The 16,211-nt window shown below is 39.6% G+C and overlaps 1 protein-coding gene across 10 annotated transcripts in view; it reads left to right on the plus strand.

The window, feature by feature from the left end:
• l3mbtl1b (L3MBTL histone methyl-lysine binding protein 1b) overlaps positions 1 to 16,211 on the plus strand; it is a 54,504-nt gene that overhangs the window by 28,993 nt on the left and 9,300 nt on the right. For 8 of the 10 annotated variants that reach the window (XR_012050372.1, XM_061955281.1, XM_061955273.1 and 5 more), the window contains exons 7-16: positions 3,858 to 3,952; positions 4,034 to 4,138; positions 4,211 to 4,346; positions 4,415 to 4,506; positions 4,580 to 4,731; positions 7,674 to 7,777; positions 9,326 to 9,411; positions 9,475 to 9,585; positions 9,652 to 9,766; positions 9,910 to 10,009. Coding sequence is in view for 9 of the 10 variants with exons in the window: in XM_061955281.1 (XP_061811265.1) it covers positions 3,858 to 3,952; positions 4,034 to 4,138; positions 4,211 to 4,346; positions 4,415 to 4,506; positions 4,580 to 4,731; positions 7,674 to 7,777; positions 9,326 to 9,411; positions 9,475 to 9,585; positions 9,652 to 9,766; positions 9,910 to 10,009 (1,096 nt within the window). In the remaining variant the exon portion in view is untranslated. The remainder of the gene's footprint in view (positions 1 to 3,857; positions 3,953 to 4,033; positions 4,139 to 4,210; positions 4,347 to 4,414; positions 4,507 to 4,579; positions 4,732 to 7,673; positions 7,778 to 9,325; positions 9,412 to 9,474; positions 9,586 to 9,651; positions 9,767 to 9,909; positions 10,010 to 16,211) is intronic. The other 2 variants (XM_072913022.1, XM_072913025.1) reach the window with 1 other exon arrangement.

Genomic DNA, 16,211 nt, shown 5'->3' on the forward strand with positions numbered 1-16,211 from the left:
ATTCCTCTGCTTTCAATGCTCTTGTATCACAGATATAGTTTCATAAAAACAAGATCTGCTTTGCAAAATGAGCAAGGTATTCATATTTTTTTTATCAAGAATAGGAGGAAATATTCTCACACTGGTGGTGCTGACTCGTGTCCTCCGGAAAAACACGAGTAGTGACGTCGCAAAATACATTTTGTCGGCGACAAATACATTTGTCGCCGACTCTGTGCATCGCTCTCCGTACAGAATGAGCCTATTGTCAGTCATCCCCAAACTTTGTTTCGGTATGAGCAGGCGGTGTCACTTGCTAACACACACAAAATACATGGACATTGCCTCGCCAGTGAGAAGGATTAACAAAAGTTTGGAGGAAAAAGATGATTATAAAGGCAAACTGTGTGGGATCATTTCATCTTAAAACTGAATGAAGTGAAGTTAATTATATTTATATAGTGCTTTTCTCAAGTGACTCAAAGCACTTTACATTGTGAAACCCAATATCTAAGTTACATTTTTAAACCAGTGTGGGTGGCACTGGGAGCAGGTGGGTAAAGTGTCTTGCCCAAGGACACAACGGCAGTGACTAGGATGGCAGAAGCGGGAATCGAACCTGCAACCCTGAAGTTGCTGGCATGGCAGCTCTACCAACTGAGCTATACCGCCCCACAATGAGCAATATTAACTCATCAGCTCGGACAAACAAGCCAATATAGAGTGATGGCATTGGTAATAAAAACAAAAACCCGACCCAGTTTTTGTAATTTAGGAAAAATCTGCCCCTCAAGATGTTCAATATTTTTTGAGCTGTAATTTTTGCTAACATACAAACCCCGTTTCCATATGAGTTGGGAAATTTTGTTAGATGTAAATATAAACGGAATACAATGATTTGCAAATCTTTTTCAACACACATTCAGTTGAATGCACTACAAAGACAAGATATTTGATGTTCAAACTCATAAACTTTTTTTTTTTTTGCAAATAATAACTAACTTAGTATTTCATGGCTGCAACACGTGCCAAAGTAGTTGGGAAAGGGCATGTTCACCACTGTGTTGCATGGCCTTTCCTTTTAACAACACTCCGTAAACGTTTGGGAACTGAGGAGACACATATTTTAAGCTTCTCAGGTGGAATTCTTTCCCATTCTTGCTTGATGTACAGCTTAAGTTGTTCAACAGTCTGGGGGTCTCCGTTGTGGTGTTTTAGGCTTCATAATGCGCCACACATTTTCAATGGGAGACAGGTCTGGACTACAGGCAGGCCAGTCTAGTACCCGCACTCTTTTACTATGAAGCCACGTTGATGTAACACGTGGCTTGGCATTGTCTTGCTGAAATAAGCAGGAGCGTCCATGGTAACGTTGCTTGGATGGCAACATGTGTTGCTCCAAAACTTGTATGTACCTTTCAGCATTAATGGCGCCTCCACAGATGTGTAAGTTACCCATGTCTTGGGCACTAATACACCCCCATACCATCACAGATGCTGGCTTTTCAACTTTGCGCCTATAACAATCCGGATGGTTCTTTTCCTCTTTGGTCCGTAGGACACGACGTCCACAGTTTCCAAAAACAATTTGAAATGTGGACTCGTCAGACCACAGAACACTTTTCCACTTTGTATCAGTCCATCTTAGATGAGCTCAGGCCCAGCAAAGCCGACGGCGTTTCTGGGTGTTGTTGATAAACGGTTTTCGCCTTGCATAGGAGAGTTTTAACTTGCACTTACAGATCTAGCGACCAACTGTAGTTACTGACAGTGGGTTTCTGAAGTGTTCCTGAGCCAATGTGGTGATATCCTTTACACACTGATGTCGCTTGTTGATGCAGTACAGCCTGAGGGATCGAAGGTCACGGGCTTAGCTGCTTACATGCAGTGATTTCTCCAGATTCTCTCAACCCTTTGATGATATTACGGACCGTAGATGGTGAAATCCCTAAATTCCTTGCAATAGCTGGTTGAGAGAGGTTTTTCTTAAACTGTTCAACAATTTGCTCACGCATTTGTTGACAAAGTGGTGACCCTCGCCCCATTCTTGTTCGTGAATGACTGAGCATTTCATGGAATCTACTTTTATACCCAATTATGGCACCCACCTGTTCCCAATTTGCCTGTTCACCTGTGGGATGTTCCAAATAAGTGTTTGATGAGCATTCCTCAACTTTATCAGTGTTTATTGCCACCTTTCCCAACTTCTTTGTCACGTGTTGCTGGCATCAAATTCTAAAGTTAATGATTATTTGCAAAAAAAAAAATGTTTATCAGTTTGAACATCAAATATGTTGTCTTTGTAGCATATTCATTTGAATATGGGTTGAAAATGATTTGCAAATCATTGTATTCTGTTTTTTATTTACATCTAACACAATTTCCCAACTCATATGGAAACGGGGTTTGTAGATTGAGAATCCATTTTTCTTGTTTGTTTACCAATTTAGGATAATTAATTACAATTGCAATAATTAAAAAAATAAAATATGTTTTATTGTGTTTGAAAGGGTTACTTGCATTGTTATTATCAATCAATCATATTTTATCACATTAGTGCCTAATTTGGCCACAGTTAATGTAAACTATTCAACATTATTATATGTCAAATGCTTACAGTTTTGTCCTTACATGCAATTGTAAACTTTTGACTATATAGAATCTGCAGTATGACATAGGCATTACATTTGTTTTAAGTAGCATTAAAAAAGCATTAAAAATTATTTAATTAGAGTTGTTGATACCTGCAGAAACGCTGTTTTTTTGCACTAACAATAAATAAATAGCTTATCATGTATTCCTTAGTACTCTAAAACATCGGTCTAATCCTTGAAACCACACCCCGTCAAGCCCCAGCCTCTGCAATCAAGCCAATTGTCTCCACCACTTCTGAAATCCAAATTTCGTCCCTGGAATTTAGTACAGTTTACACACACATGTATTAAAAGCCATATCTAATTTGAATTCATCCAATTGCATACATGCATGATGTCCAATGAGAGACATGGTGGCCATCTACCACCACCACCATTCAAGGTTCAAGGGTTTTATTCGTCACATGCAGAATACACCACAGTGAAATGCTTTTTTCCATGCTCTTCGGATATTGCGTACAGTGGGATCCAAACACTAGTTGCTGAATCTAATACACTAAATACAAAAAATACAACAATTTGTATAGCTCTGATGTACATTAATTACAAGACAATAAGTTGCACAATAAGTCCCAGTAGTTATGGTAGAAGTATCAGTACAAGTAAAAGTACAGTAGTCACATACAGTACCAGTGAAATATGAAATAGTATAACAGTATATACAGTATATACAGTATAGGAAGTAATAAATATTAAGGTGTCTACAGTTCTTTTGGCAGTTGAGTAGTGACAGTAGAATGAACAAACAGTATGACTCTTTATACTCTTGTTTTTACATTATTTACAGTCATTGAATGAAGAGTATTGTACTCCAGTAATTACAGTAGTAAGTAAACTGATTCTTGTGCGTGCGGTTTTGTGCAATTGTGATAAAGTGTTAATCAGCGGTGCAGTTGAGCAGTCTGATGGCTTGGGGATAGAAGCTCCTCCTGAGTCTCTCCGTGTTGGCCATGAGACTCCGGTAGCGTTTGCCTGACTGCAGCAGTGAGAAGAGGCAGTTGCTTGGGTGGCTAGAGTCCCTCACTATCCTCTTGGCCTTGGATCTACGCCGCCTGGTGTAGATGTTGCAGATGGTTGGGAGCACACCTCTGATGGTGCGCTCGGCTGATCTGGCCACTCTCTGCAGTCTGTTGCGGTCGTGTGCGGTGCTATTCCCAAACCAGGAGGTGATGTTTCCAGTCATGACATGACATTCAATTTCTATTGTATTGTTCTGCCTGCCAGCTGCAGCCCCACAGAATAAGAAACGAGCTTGGAGCTGGCCGGCTTACTTGGAGGAGGAGAAGGCTGTCGCTGCTCCTGTCAAACTGTTCAAAGAGGTACCACGTGTTTATATATGAAACAACCCAAATATCCTACTTTATTTTTGGCCCTAAACAATCACTCTTGCTTGTCTGCAGCATCAGTCTTTTCCTCAAAGTCGAAACAGTTTTAAGATAGGAATGAGGCTGGAGGGATTGGACCCGTGTCACCCGTCGCTGTTCTGTGTGCTCAGCGTTGCAGAGGTAAAAGCGCCATCAGCGTTTGTTAAAGCGTGGAGTCTCATCGCCTTACTGCTTTGCTCTCTGCGTCAACAGATCCAAGGCTATCGAGTCAGGCTCCACTTTGACGGCTACCCAGAATGCTACGACTTCTGGGCCAACGCTGACTCGTGGGATTTAAAACCAGCAGGCTGGTGTGAGAAAAACGTACACAAGCTATTGTTGCCGAAAGGTAGTCAGACACTAAGATGCACAGATCAAAGGCTTACAGATGTTTGAGGCCTTTCTTCACTCTGGTAGATTTTAAGGATCGAGAATTTAACTGGAGCTCGTACGTGAAGAACAGCAGAGCCCAGCTGGCCCCCAAGCACCTTTTTAAGAGCCTCAACACGGTGAGCGTTACCCGCCTTCATTGCGTAAACTCATCCATTTCAATTCCAATCTAACCCACTTTAATGTATTCAGTCGGTGACGCCATCCGGGTTCCGAGCAGGCATGAAGCTAGAGGCGATCGACAGGAAGAACCCATTGCTGATCTGCGTGGCGACCATTGCAGCCGTGGTGGACAACAGACTTCTCATTCACTTCGACAACTGGGACGACACGTATGATTACTGGTGAGAGGGCGTTGCTTTGTTTAAACACAAACTGGGGTCTTTACTGACCCATCAAGATGCAGGTGATAGAGAGGGGCTGTTATTTAAATATAATTGCTTCTGTAATGTAGCTCATAACTCAAAATACTCTTATTTCAAATCAATATTTCTCGATAAATAGAATAAATTATTATTTTATGAGTCCCCCAAAACACCACAATATTAATATGTAACTTGTTTTTATAGGGAACCTATAATGAACTTGGTCTTTTTTGACTTACAAATGTTACCAAACTTGATACTCCTGTTAAATAATGTCAAAACATCAAATCATAAGCTTCATGCATTATGGAATGAGCTTGCACGCAGTTTTGAATGGCTCCGCTGTGATGTCACAGCACGGTGGAAGCAGTTATTTAGACAATGAGTCAAATTCTCAGCTTCGGTCTATGACAAAATACAAAAAAAGGTGGATAAAGTATTATTTTCATCTAATCGTGGCATGTGCATAACACCACGGTCAACATGCAGTGACAAAAATGCTGCTAAATGCAGCTTTTTTTTACTGTTGAGTCTGAATCAATCGGTGCGTGTGCAGGTGTACCTAATGTTGTGACCGGGTGAATCTATATAATGTTTATGAAGTTTTTTTTTCGACCATGTCTGGAAACCGTAATGGTGACGATATCCAGATATATACAGTATTTCAGGGTATTCATGAGTCTTAAAAAGTCTTAAATCCAACAATTTGAATTTAAGGCCTTAAAATGTCCAAGATGCGAGCACAGCGGTGTGTTGTTACAGCTTAGGATAGCAGCGGAGAAAACTTAACGAAAACCCACAGCAAAGCTGAATTACCGGTACTTGCATAGCATGTATTAGTGCAAGTTCAACGATTAATGGCTTCAGAAAGATTAATGTAATGCATGCTTGACACCGGTGGTTGGAAATGTATAAAGTGTTTAGGACCCAGATGTGGAGCCATCGAGGAGGGAGGCATTTGTAAACATTGCGGTGAAAGTAAGTTAAATGATAATGTAAAAGTCAAAAATCCGGGATAATTCCTTGTCAAAAGATACTGAAACGCCACAAACACTTGCACAACTATACAAGGATCAATCAATTATTCCAATAATTTCAGGTCAGCTTCTCTTGCCTCAACGTTTTTCCAAGTTTATACACCAAATGACATTAAAAGCTTTAAAAGTTGTCTGTTTAGTGTTTACCTCAGTTTATTGTTGGGTGAGCAAAGCAAAGAAGATTTGGGAATGTCATTTTGTCATGCTTAAATAAAAACTAATCCTTGTTTATTAGCAATATGTTTTCAAAAAAAGTCACAAAAACAGGTAAAAATGTATTCATATATACCAGATACAAAATGAGCTGAGCAAATTTGAATATTATTCACATCCCAAATTCAGTTTGAGGCTTGCAAGCCATAATCGCCTTTTTTCTTATAAAGACAATCGCTCTATCTGTACATTTTTTCACAACTTTGTGCAGATACAGTAGTAGTACTGTAGATGTTTTTATCTGTTTGCTCAATTCTGACGGCTGCAAAAGTTAACTATTTAGCTTCACAGAGATGCTAACAATCCCTTCCAAAGACAATATATCGTTGCGGTTTCCTCAACCATTGCTGACGTTCTGGTTGTTGTTACATGAAACACTTGATATGAAGAACACCAAACCTTTTGAAAGAAAACATCCATCCATTTACTACTGCTTGTCCCTCCCGGGGTGGCGAGGGTGCTGGAGTTTATCCTAGCTGCACTCGGGCGGGAGCGGGCACTTCTTTGATAAATCTGAAACATGGCTGTTCTGATGTTTCCTAATATTTTTTTCCATTAGTTTACAATAGAGAAGCTTCTGGAGTATTTAGTTGGTTTAACAATTATTTTGTTTTCCAATGTGAAAGAACAGCTAATGAATTCATATACTTAAAATTATTTCTGGCCCTCTGATTTATTTTTAATATGGTCTTAAAAAAATCCTAAAAAAGTATTACATTTGACTTGTGAAACCTGCAGAGATCCTGTATTTAAACAATGTTTGTTTGAGAATGCCTACAGAATCAAACATCTTGGAGAGAAACTCAAAAAGCAGGTTATAAAAAGGAGTGTGGAGCAAAATTAACTGAAATATATCCAGTATGTATTATCTAGACCACAAGTGTTTCAAATGTAGAAATCATCATAGTTCTTGTTTAAATTAGAAAAACAAACTTCTAGATAACGAATATGGTATGAAAAACAATACTATGGAATACTGTAGTTCTATGAAATAGTGTAATAATAATGTACAGCATCCTTCGAGCTGCTTCCCAATCAAACACACCATCAGCAGCTTCTCCATAAATGCCATTAAAAAAATTGGATTTTAACACCGGTGTTGTCATAGCCTTTATCAACAACTACTAGTACTTGGCTGCCATGTCAGCTGCAAACAAGTTTGTTACGTGCAGCACGTGCAATGTTTGGCCATCTGATAATGGAGATGGTATACGGAAACCAATGCAAAACTATGGTGCAAATATTGCTCAGAAACCGAATCATATGAAAATTGGGGCGTTACACTCTATGTACCAAGTCAAATTCCTTGTGTTCTAAACATGCTTGGCCAATTCATCTGATTTTGAACAAGTAAATTGCACAAGACAGCAGAAACAGTATGCAATAACGTTAAGTCAAAAGCTGCCGAGCCATTATTAGTACCACCGATGAGTTCATTTTAACAGTACGCCAAGTGTATTTCACATGACTTTCACAAAACTACTACATCAGGAGGTTGCTTACAGTTACAACTTCTAATGTTGTTTTAATCAACGTCAGTTTTAATTTGACCAAGCAATTCGTTTTGGACCAATTTGCTGCAGACCGCTGACTATGTGCTTTTTACAATTTACCGTTTCCATAATTTGCTTGTTAATGTCTGATATTGTTGATGTTATTACCTGTGTGAAGGTGTGATGCTAGCAGTCCATACATCCACCCAGTAGGCTACTGCCAGGAGGCCGGGCTGACTCTAACCACTCCAGCTGGTAAGACACAGACCAAGGCACACATAGGTCAGTATCAACTACTTTGCTGTTCTCTAGGGTCCGACTAGTGTATATATCCTACATAGATAGCAATGTTTGTCTCCTGCTTTGCTTGGCACAATCTGATGTCCAATACATGAGTTGCATGTTACATAGTTAACAATATGTTATATGTGATATAATTACCATTTTAACAATATAGTACAAGAGACATCTGTCAGTATGATGCAGTGATCATTTTTAATACAGCTCTAGTATTGTATTCTATTAGATTGGTTTGTTAGTGTAATTGAAGGTTTACAGGCCTCAAATTTTAACTTTTGAAGGTGCCTTAAACGATGTGTGTGTGTATATATATATATATATATATATATACTGTATATATATATATATATATATATATATACACATATATACATATATACACATTAATTTATACACAACTTTAATAAAGTTTACTACAAGTTAGGTCATACACTGTATGATAGAATCTATTTCAATTTATTAACATTTGATTGTTTGTATATCATATACTTGTGTGTATGTGTGTATATATATATATATATATATATACTTGTGTGTGTGTGTGTATGTATGTATATGTGTATATATATATATATATATATATATATACACACACACACACACAAGTATATGATATACAAACAATCAAATGTCAATAAATTGAAATAGATTCTATCATACAGTGTATGACCTAACTTGTAGTAAACTTTATTAAAGTTGTGTATAAATGAATATATAAAACACAATGCAATTTTCATTCCATTATTGTTTAAATCAGCGACTTATGTTCAACGTTTACAAAGAAGTAAACATCCACGTGTGTTACACATGTGGTCGTTGACAGCCACGAATCAAAATAAACATTCACGATACAACACATAAACAACATTGACACTGCTGAGTTACGAGGGCAAACGATCAACTAATTTAGCACTCCACTTAAACAATGAAATTAACCTACCTAAAGAAGTTGTGTATCTTTCTACATTTTTCCCAACAGCCTGTAATTGTTCGTGTTTTCTTTTTTGATTTGTTTCTTACTCAACATTTTGAGAGCTGCCTGACCTAAATTCACCAAACACCTGACGTCCTTCCAGACCCTAATGCAATTAGTGTATCTCTCGGAAAATCTTGGAACAACCGGCTGTTCTCGTTGTCGGTTAACCTTTGACACACGTTTCCAAAACGGTTGCGCCCATGTTATTAACATTAATTATGCGATGTCTTAAACAGTTGGAAATGTGAGAAAAAAAGTAATGTCGGGGTATTTTTATCACTATATGCGACGAAACAATTACGTTACAATTGTCCTTTGACAGGTAAAATGTCAAGGGCGGTCACGGCATGTTCTTGCAGTCGATGCTGGTCAATTTTATAGGGCATTACGACAAGGGGGGTCGCGGCACTTGCCACGGTTAATTTCGAACCGTGGGTCTAGTAAGAAGTGTTGGCAGTGTTGTGTAGGAACGCTGCTGCTTTCACTGTCTGTACATCAACACAACAAGATTTAAGATCAAGTCATGTGACAATGTTGTCTTTGGCTCTCACCAGAATACAAACAACCAAAGACTTTCTCCTGGGAGAAATATCTGGAGGAGACGGGCACACAGGCTGCTCCTGCTCGGGCTTTTAAACCGGTACGGACACAGACACACACACAGTGTGCAACAAAGAGTGTGTAACGATAGCTTTTGTTGCAGCGCCCTCCGCATGGCTTCCAGGTGGGCATGAAGGTGGAAGCTGTGGATAAAAGGAACCCAATGCTCATCCGTGTTGCCACCATCGCTGATACAGACGACCACCGGCTCAAGGTGCAAATACAGCTCCCCCCTCCCCCCTTACTGGTCACACATGTACTGATATCCTTTTTTTTCTAGATCCGTTTTGATGGTTGGAGTGCAGAGTATGATTACTGGGTGGAGACCGACTGCCCCGACCTGCACCCTGTAGGCTGGTGTCACAAAACTGGACATCCTCTTCATTACCCTAATGGTGAGACACTTGTGTTGCGCTCCTTGCCAAAGTTTTAATTGGAGTAGATGACCCAGCACTTATTACCCTGTCGCCCTGCACTCAAAAACCTCTACAAGGAGATTGAGTCTGTAATGAAAATGTGTTTGTCTGTGTCCTTTCAGGTTCTAATGATGCGGTGAGTCCTTCAGGACAAGGATGTCCCACCCCAGGATGCAATGGGATTGGCCACATCAGAGGACCGCGTTATGGGACACATTACACGTCAGTCCTGTTTCCTTTTCCAACATTTTAAATGTAGTATTTTGAACGACCGACATGGCATCAAAACGGTGCTAAGATCCTTGCGTGTAAAAACCACACGCTAAGCAAATGAATTTTATGCTTGCGCGTCCTTTGTTTACACTATCTATGTGTCATTCTCTTTCTCTACACACACGACATTCTACCCTTTTGGCACTTAGGGGATTGAATAGAAGGCCCAACAACTTTAAACACATACTGTTTCCTGGTCAGAGCCAATCAGAGGGAACTGTTACAAACCACTTCTGTAGTGTTTAGAGTCTAAAGTTTAGACAAAATAACGCATATAATTCCTTATGAAGTAAAGTGCGTATATTATGATTTTTTTTCAAACACTTCCTTGTGATTTACATAGCATGTAATGGTGGTTCTTTGGTCAAAATTTTACAGACTATGTTTTACAGACCATTTTCAAGCTGCTTTCTGACCGTTTCTTCAGTATGTGCCGTTTTGTGGGCGGTCTTATTTACGTGCCTCCACTTCGACTGTATATTCTCGCCGTCATCCATGTTGTAGTTTTTAGCGCTTCCATTAGGAGTCAACTGACAGATTTTCTGTAAATTCAAACTATACGCTACTTTATATTAGAAATGGCAACAGCGGACGATGCATGTGCATGTCTGCCCCACAAAAAGAGGATGGAGAAAAAATAGAAAACTTATTGACTATGAATTTGGACTACAACTGAATAAAAATGTTGCTTAATTGTTGTTTAAGTAAACATTTACCAAGCCAAATTAGCTTGCTTTTGTCTTATAAAGTAGGTCTAAACTAGAGATGTCCGATAATATTCCGATATTGTTCAACTCTTAATTACCGATTCCGATATCAACCATACTGATATATACGGTCGTGGAATTAACACATTTTATGCCTAATTTTTTTGTGATGCCCTGCTGGATGCATTAAACAATGTAACAAGGTTTTCCAAAATAAGAGAACAACTTCAACTCAAATTATGGAAAAAAGTGCCAAAATGGCACTGCCATATTTATTATTGTAATCACAAAGTGCATTATTTTTTTAACATGCCTCAAAACAGCAGCTTGGAATTTGGGATATGCTCTCCCTGAGATAATCCTGATACCCACTACTACTATGGGAAATACTATACTTTGACTTTCACAAAGTCTAAGTCTAAGAAAGTGCATTATTCTTTATGTTTTTTAAACATGCCTCAAAACAACAGCTACAAACACAATGAAGGCACACAGCTTCAGTCCAGAGTATACTAGAGTAATAAAGTAAACAATAAAATAGTCCTCATTGAGTGCAAGACTGCCTGGCATACTGTATTACAGGAAATTATAAACTGGGCTCAATCTGCCCTGCTCTAACGTATTTGTATGAGTAACACAAATGTGATGCAAGCGAGTGGTGAGTGCTTGAAGTGGCCTACCAGTCAGCCAGAGCTTCTGAAATGCTGCGTTGAGACAGGGCACCTCTGTTCACTGCAAGCTGCAAAGTGTGCGCCATGCAGGGCAGACTATCCACACCAAACTCCACCGTAGTTTTTGCCATACTGCGTGCGTTGTCCCTGAATACAACGTGAGCTTTCGCCCCGGGGTGGTTTTTGTTGTATTTTTGATTTTTCTCGGCGGAGTCTTTAAGCGACAACTGTCTGGTACTACTTTTTTCCGGTGTTTGCTTTTCATCCATCTTCCGCTTGTATTCATCGTGTCTCTCCTTATGATTCTTGAAGAGGTGGGAGATCAAATTGCGCGTACTAAAGGAAGACGTCTTGGTTCCTCCTCGCATAACCAATTTTTTGCAGTCATTGCAAATTGCCAGTTTTTAACCGTCAGACACACTTTCAAATAATCCCAAACCATAGACATGGTGTTGTTAGTCAGTCACCGAGCGAGCTCGCTTGTTAGCCACGGCTACAGCACCGGCAACAACACACTCTTGTTGTTATGCTCCGTTCGGGAGGGGAGGGGCTGCTGACTGAGTTTATATCCGTGTTTTACCGGATATGTACTGCTCCGTACAACGGCATTTTAAAAAGTCATTCATTTTACTTTTTGAAACCATCCATCCATCCATTTTCTACCGCTTATTCCCTTTGGGGTCGCGGGGGGCGCTGGAGCCTATCTCAGCTACAATCGGGCGGAAGGCGGGGTACACCCTCGACAAGTCGCCACCTCATCGCAGGGCCAACACAGATAGACAGACAACATTCACACTCACATCCACACACTAGGGCCAATTTAGTGTTGCCAATCAACTTTTTGAAACCGATACCGATAATTTCCGATATCACATTTTAAAGCATTTATCGGCCGATAATATCGGCCTGCCGATATTATCGGACATCTCTAGTCTAAACGGCAACATTGCATTTACCTGAGGAGCATCCATCCATCCATCCATCCATCCATTTTTTACCGCTTGTCCCTCTCGGGGTCACGGGAGTGCTGGAGCCTATCCCAGCATATATTTTGAAAAATCTTTTCAGTCTTTAATGACATCAAGTTGTTAAAATTTTTTGTTAGAGATTGTGATTTCTAACATGTTCACATAACATTATAAAAAATAGTAATGTCATCGTTTAATAGGTTGTGTAAAAAATGTATAATAAATGACAAAATACACTAATGTTGGCTTATTTTCTCTAAAGACTCTAATCTTCTTGGGGACACAATAAATTCCCTTGGATTGTCTCTAACCATGAAACAGCAGGCGTTTAAAGTGACCAATAAGAATCAATCAATCAATTAATGTTTACTTATATAGCCCTAAATCACGAGTGTCTCAAAGGGCTGCACAAGCCACAACGACATCCTCGGCTCAGATCCCACATCAGGGCAAGAAAAAACTCAACCCAATGGGATAACAATGAGAAACCTTGGAGGGGACCGCAGATGTGGGGACCCCCCCGCCCCCCCGGGCAACCGGTGCAATGGACGTCGACTGGATCTAGCATAATATTGTGAGAGTCTAGTCCATAGTGGATCTAACATAATAATGAGAGTCCAGTCCATAGTGGGACCAGCAGGAGACCATCCCGAGCGGAGACAGGTCAGCAGCGCAGAGACGTCCCCAACCGATGCACAGATGAGTGGTCCACCCTGGGTCCCGACCCTGGAGAGCCAGCGCTTCATCCGTGGCCACCAAACCTGTGCCCCCCTCTCCACGAAGGAGAGGGGGGCAAAGCAGAAAAGAAACGGCAGATCAAATGATCTAAAAGGGGGGTCTATTTAAAGGCTAGAGTATACAAATTAATTTTAAGATGGGACTTAAATGCTTCCAAGGTAGCATCTCTAACTGTTACCGGGAGGGCATTCCAGAATACTGGAGTCCGAATAGAAAACGCCCTATAGCCCGCAGACTTTTTTTGGGCTCTGGGAATCACTAATAAGCGAGAGTTCTTTGAACGCAGATTTCTTGCCGGGACATATGGTACAATACAATCAGCAAGATTGGATGGAGCTAGACCGTGTAGTATTTTATACATAAGTAGTAAAACCTTAAAGTCACATGTTAAGTGTACAGGAAGCCAGTGCAGGTGAGCCAGTATAGGCGTAATATGATCAAACTTTCTTGTTCTTGTCAAAAGTCTAGCAGCCGCATTTTGTACCAATTGTAATCTTTTAATGCTAGACATAGGGAGACCCAAAAATAATATGTTACAGTAATCGAGACGAGACGTAACAAACGCATGAATAATGATTTCAGCGTCGCTAGTGGACAAAATGGAACTCATTTTAGCGATATTACGGAGATGAAAGAAGGCCGTTTTAGTAACACTCTTAGTGTGTGACTCAAACGAGAGAGTTGGGTCAAAGATAATACCCAGATTCTTTACAGAGTCGCTTTGTGTAATTGTTTGGTTGTCAAATGTTAAGGTGGTATTATTAAATAGGTGTCGGTGTCTAGCAGAACCGATAATCAGCATTTCCGTTTTCTTAGCGTTGAGTTGCAAAAAGTTAGCGGACAGTCTATTCAATGCCCACCCCTAAGTGCCAAAAGGTTGAAACGTGGCGTGTGTAGGCAAAGAGAGCGCAAACAAATTATGCGCGTGGACAAAAAGATGCAGGTGCAAGCTCATTTTACGTTTGTACGTGCAGAGAGGCAACGTGTACTTGAAGTGTTTTTAAGCTTGAGGAATTTGCCACTGTTTTGACGCCAGAGACACATTCCTGTCTGTGACAGCACAAGCACAGTGTTAGCATGTTTGCAAGAGGTGGATGGGTTCTAATCCAAGTCAGACTTTTCTGTGTGAAGTCTCCAAGTATTCCGTCATCCTTCCACAGTCCAAAAACATGCATGCTGGATTTATTAGAGACTTTATATTCTCTCTGGGTTTTCCAGTAATAGATTTTGTGCTACCTAGGGATGGGAATGGATAAGATATTTGCGGTTCCGATTTCACTTTCAATTCTGTTCCTTAGCAGTTCTCTTATGTGGAAAGAAAGCAAAAAAACAGGTGAATTAGCATAAATTTTGTTTGGTTTAAAGGTAATTTGACCTTACAACGCCTGCAGTGTGGTCACATAGAAGAAAAAGGGTACTTTTTTGAAAATAAATGTAATAAATAAATATTCTTCTGTAGAATTTAACAAAATAAATCATGTGGAAATTACACAAGATTGTAACATTTAGTAACATGTGATATTAACTTATTACTTGCAAAGTGAGATATGTCAAGCCTTTATTTTTTATGATTTTGATCATCATGGCTTACAGTTTATCCATCCATCCTTTTTCTACCGCTTGTCCCTTTTGGGGTCGCGGGGGCTTACAATTTATGAAAACCTTGAAATGAAAATCTCAGAAAATGTAGTGTTTCAAAAAGTGTAAGCCAAGATCATCAAAATGATGATAAAGGCTTGACATATCTTATTTTGCATGTAATGAGTTAATATCACATATTATTTACACATTTAAATTTAATTGCTGACATGACTTGTACACGATATTAAAATTTTTTGAGTTTCACCTGTACAATATAATGCCTCAGAGAAAATCTAGTGGGTGGACAACATGCAACTGTTCTCTGACTATGTTATGTATTGCAGTAGGAAGTTGTGACGGCACAGACACAAGGGGGCGGTATAGCTCTATGTATTTTGTTATATATATTACAATATATATAATAATCAACAATAATACTATAAATAAACTAGAGAATGGAGTGTGACAAATTCAAGAGTGTGTGTGTGAGGTAGGGCTGCAACCAATGTTCCCTCTAATTTTTCATGTGTGTGAGCAAACATACAAACACTCTGAGCATTCAGTGGAAGACAGACGTGCACACGTAGCAATACCAGCAGCACATTTGTCTCAAACCTGACATAACAATTTAAATGTCTTATTATTATAATCAAGTGACAGTAATCAATTTCAAGAGATTATTTTCTAATATATGTGATTTGGCCCACTTAGATATTGTTTTTTTAATCAGCTATGCACTATAGTATGTTATGCCTGGGTGGGGGTCCTGCTTTGGAAAGATTGTGTACCCCTTTCAGAGATCACATTTAGTTCCCCTAAAACATTCACATGTTGCATGAGATGAAGTGAAGTGAATTATATTTATATAGCACTTTTCTCTAGTGACTCAAAGCGCTTTACATAGTGAAACCCAATATCTAAGTTACATTTAAACCAGTGTGGGTGGCACTGGGAGCAGGTGGGTAAAGTGTCTTGCCCAAGGACACAACGGCAGCGACTAGGATGGCGGAAGCGTGAATCGAACCTGCAACCCTCAAGTTGCTGGCACGGCCACTCTACCAACCGAGCTATGCCGCCCCAAATGGCATGAAGTGTTTATTAACTTTCTGTCTGTAAAATAAATATTTTTATTAGCAATTCTGTAATCTATCTAGTAACATAATTTCTTGATTAATATCCAAAAATGTACATTCTTAATAAATGACAGTAGAATAAGCACACATCTGATTGAGGAGTCATAGTACAACGACCTGGAATTTACACTTTGTTTAGGTGTTGGAGTTGTCCAACTTTCTGTGTGGCCATAAACGCATCAGTGGCTAATTGCCATAGTGTATATGTTGGTGCAGGTGAGAGAGAGAGCAAGCGGCTGCTGTTCATATAACAGATGACAAAGAGTTGCTTTTGGCTTGGTTTGTACGTTAGACAATGACTAGTTTTGTAAGTAAGTATTTTACACATTTTTTGGTGTGGTTATGGCCGACAA

The sequence above is a fragment of the Nerophis lumbriciformis genome, linkage group LG04 (assembly GCF_033978685.3).
Source record: "Nerophis lumbriciformis linkage group LG04, RoL_Nlum_v2.1, whole genome shotgun sequence".
Classification (NCBI taxonomy): domain Eukaryota; kingdom Metazoa; phylum Chordata; class Actinopteri; order Syngnathiformes; family Syngnathidae; genus Nerophis; species Nerophis lumbriciformis.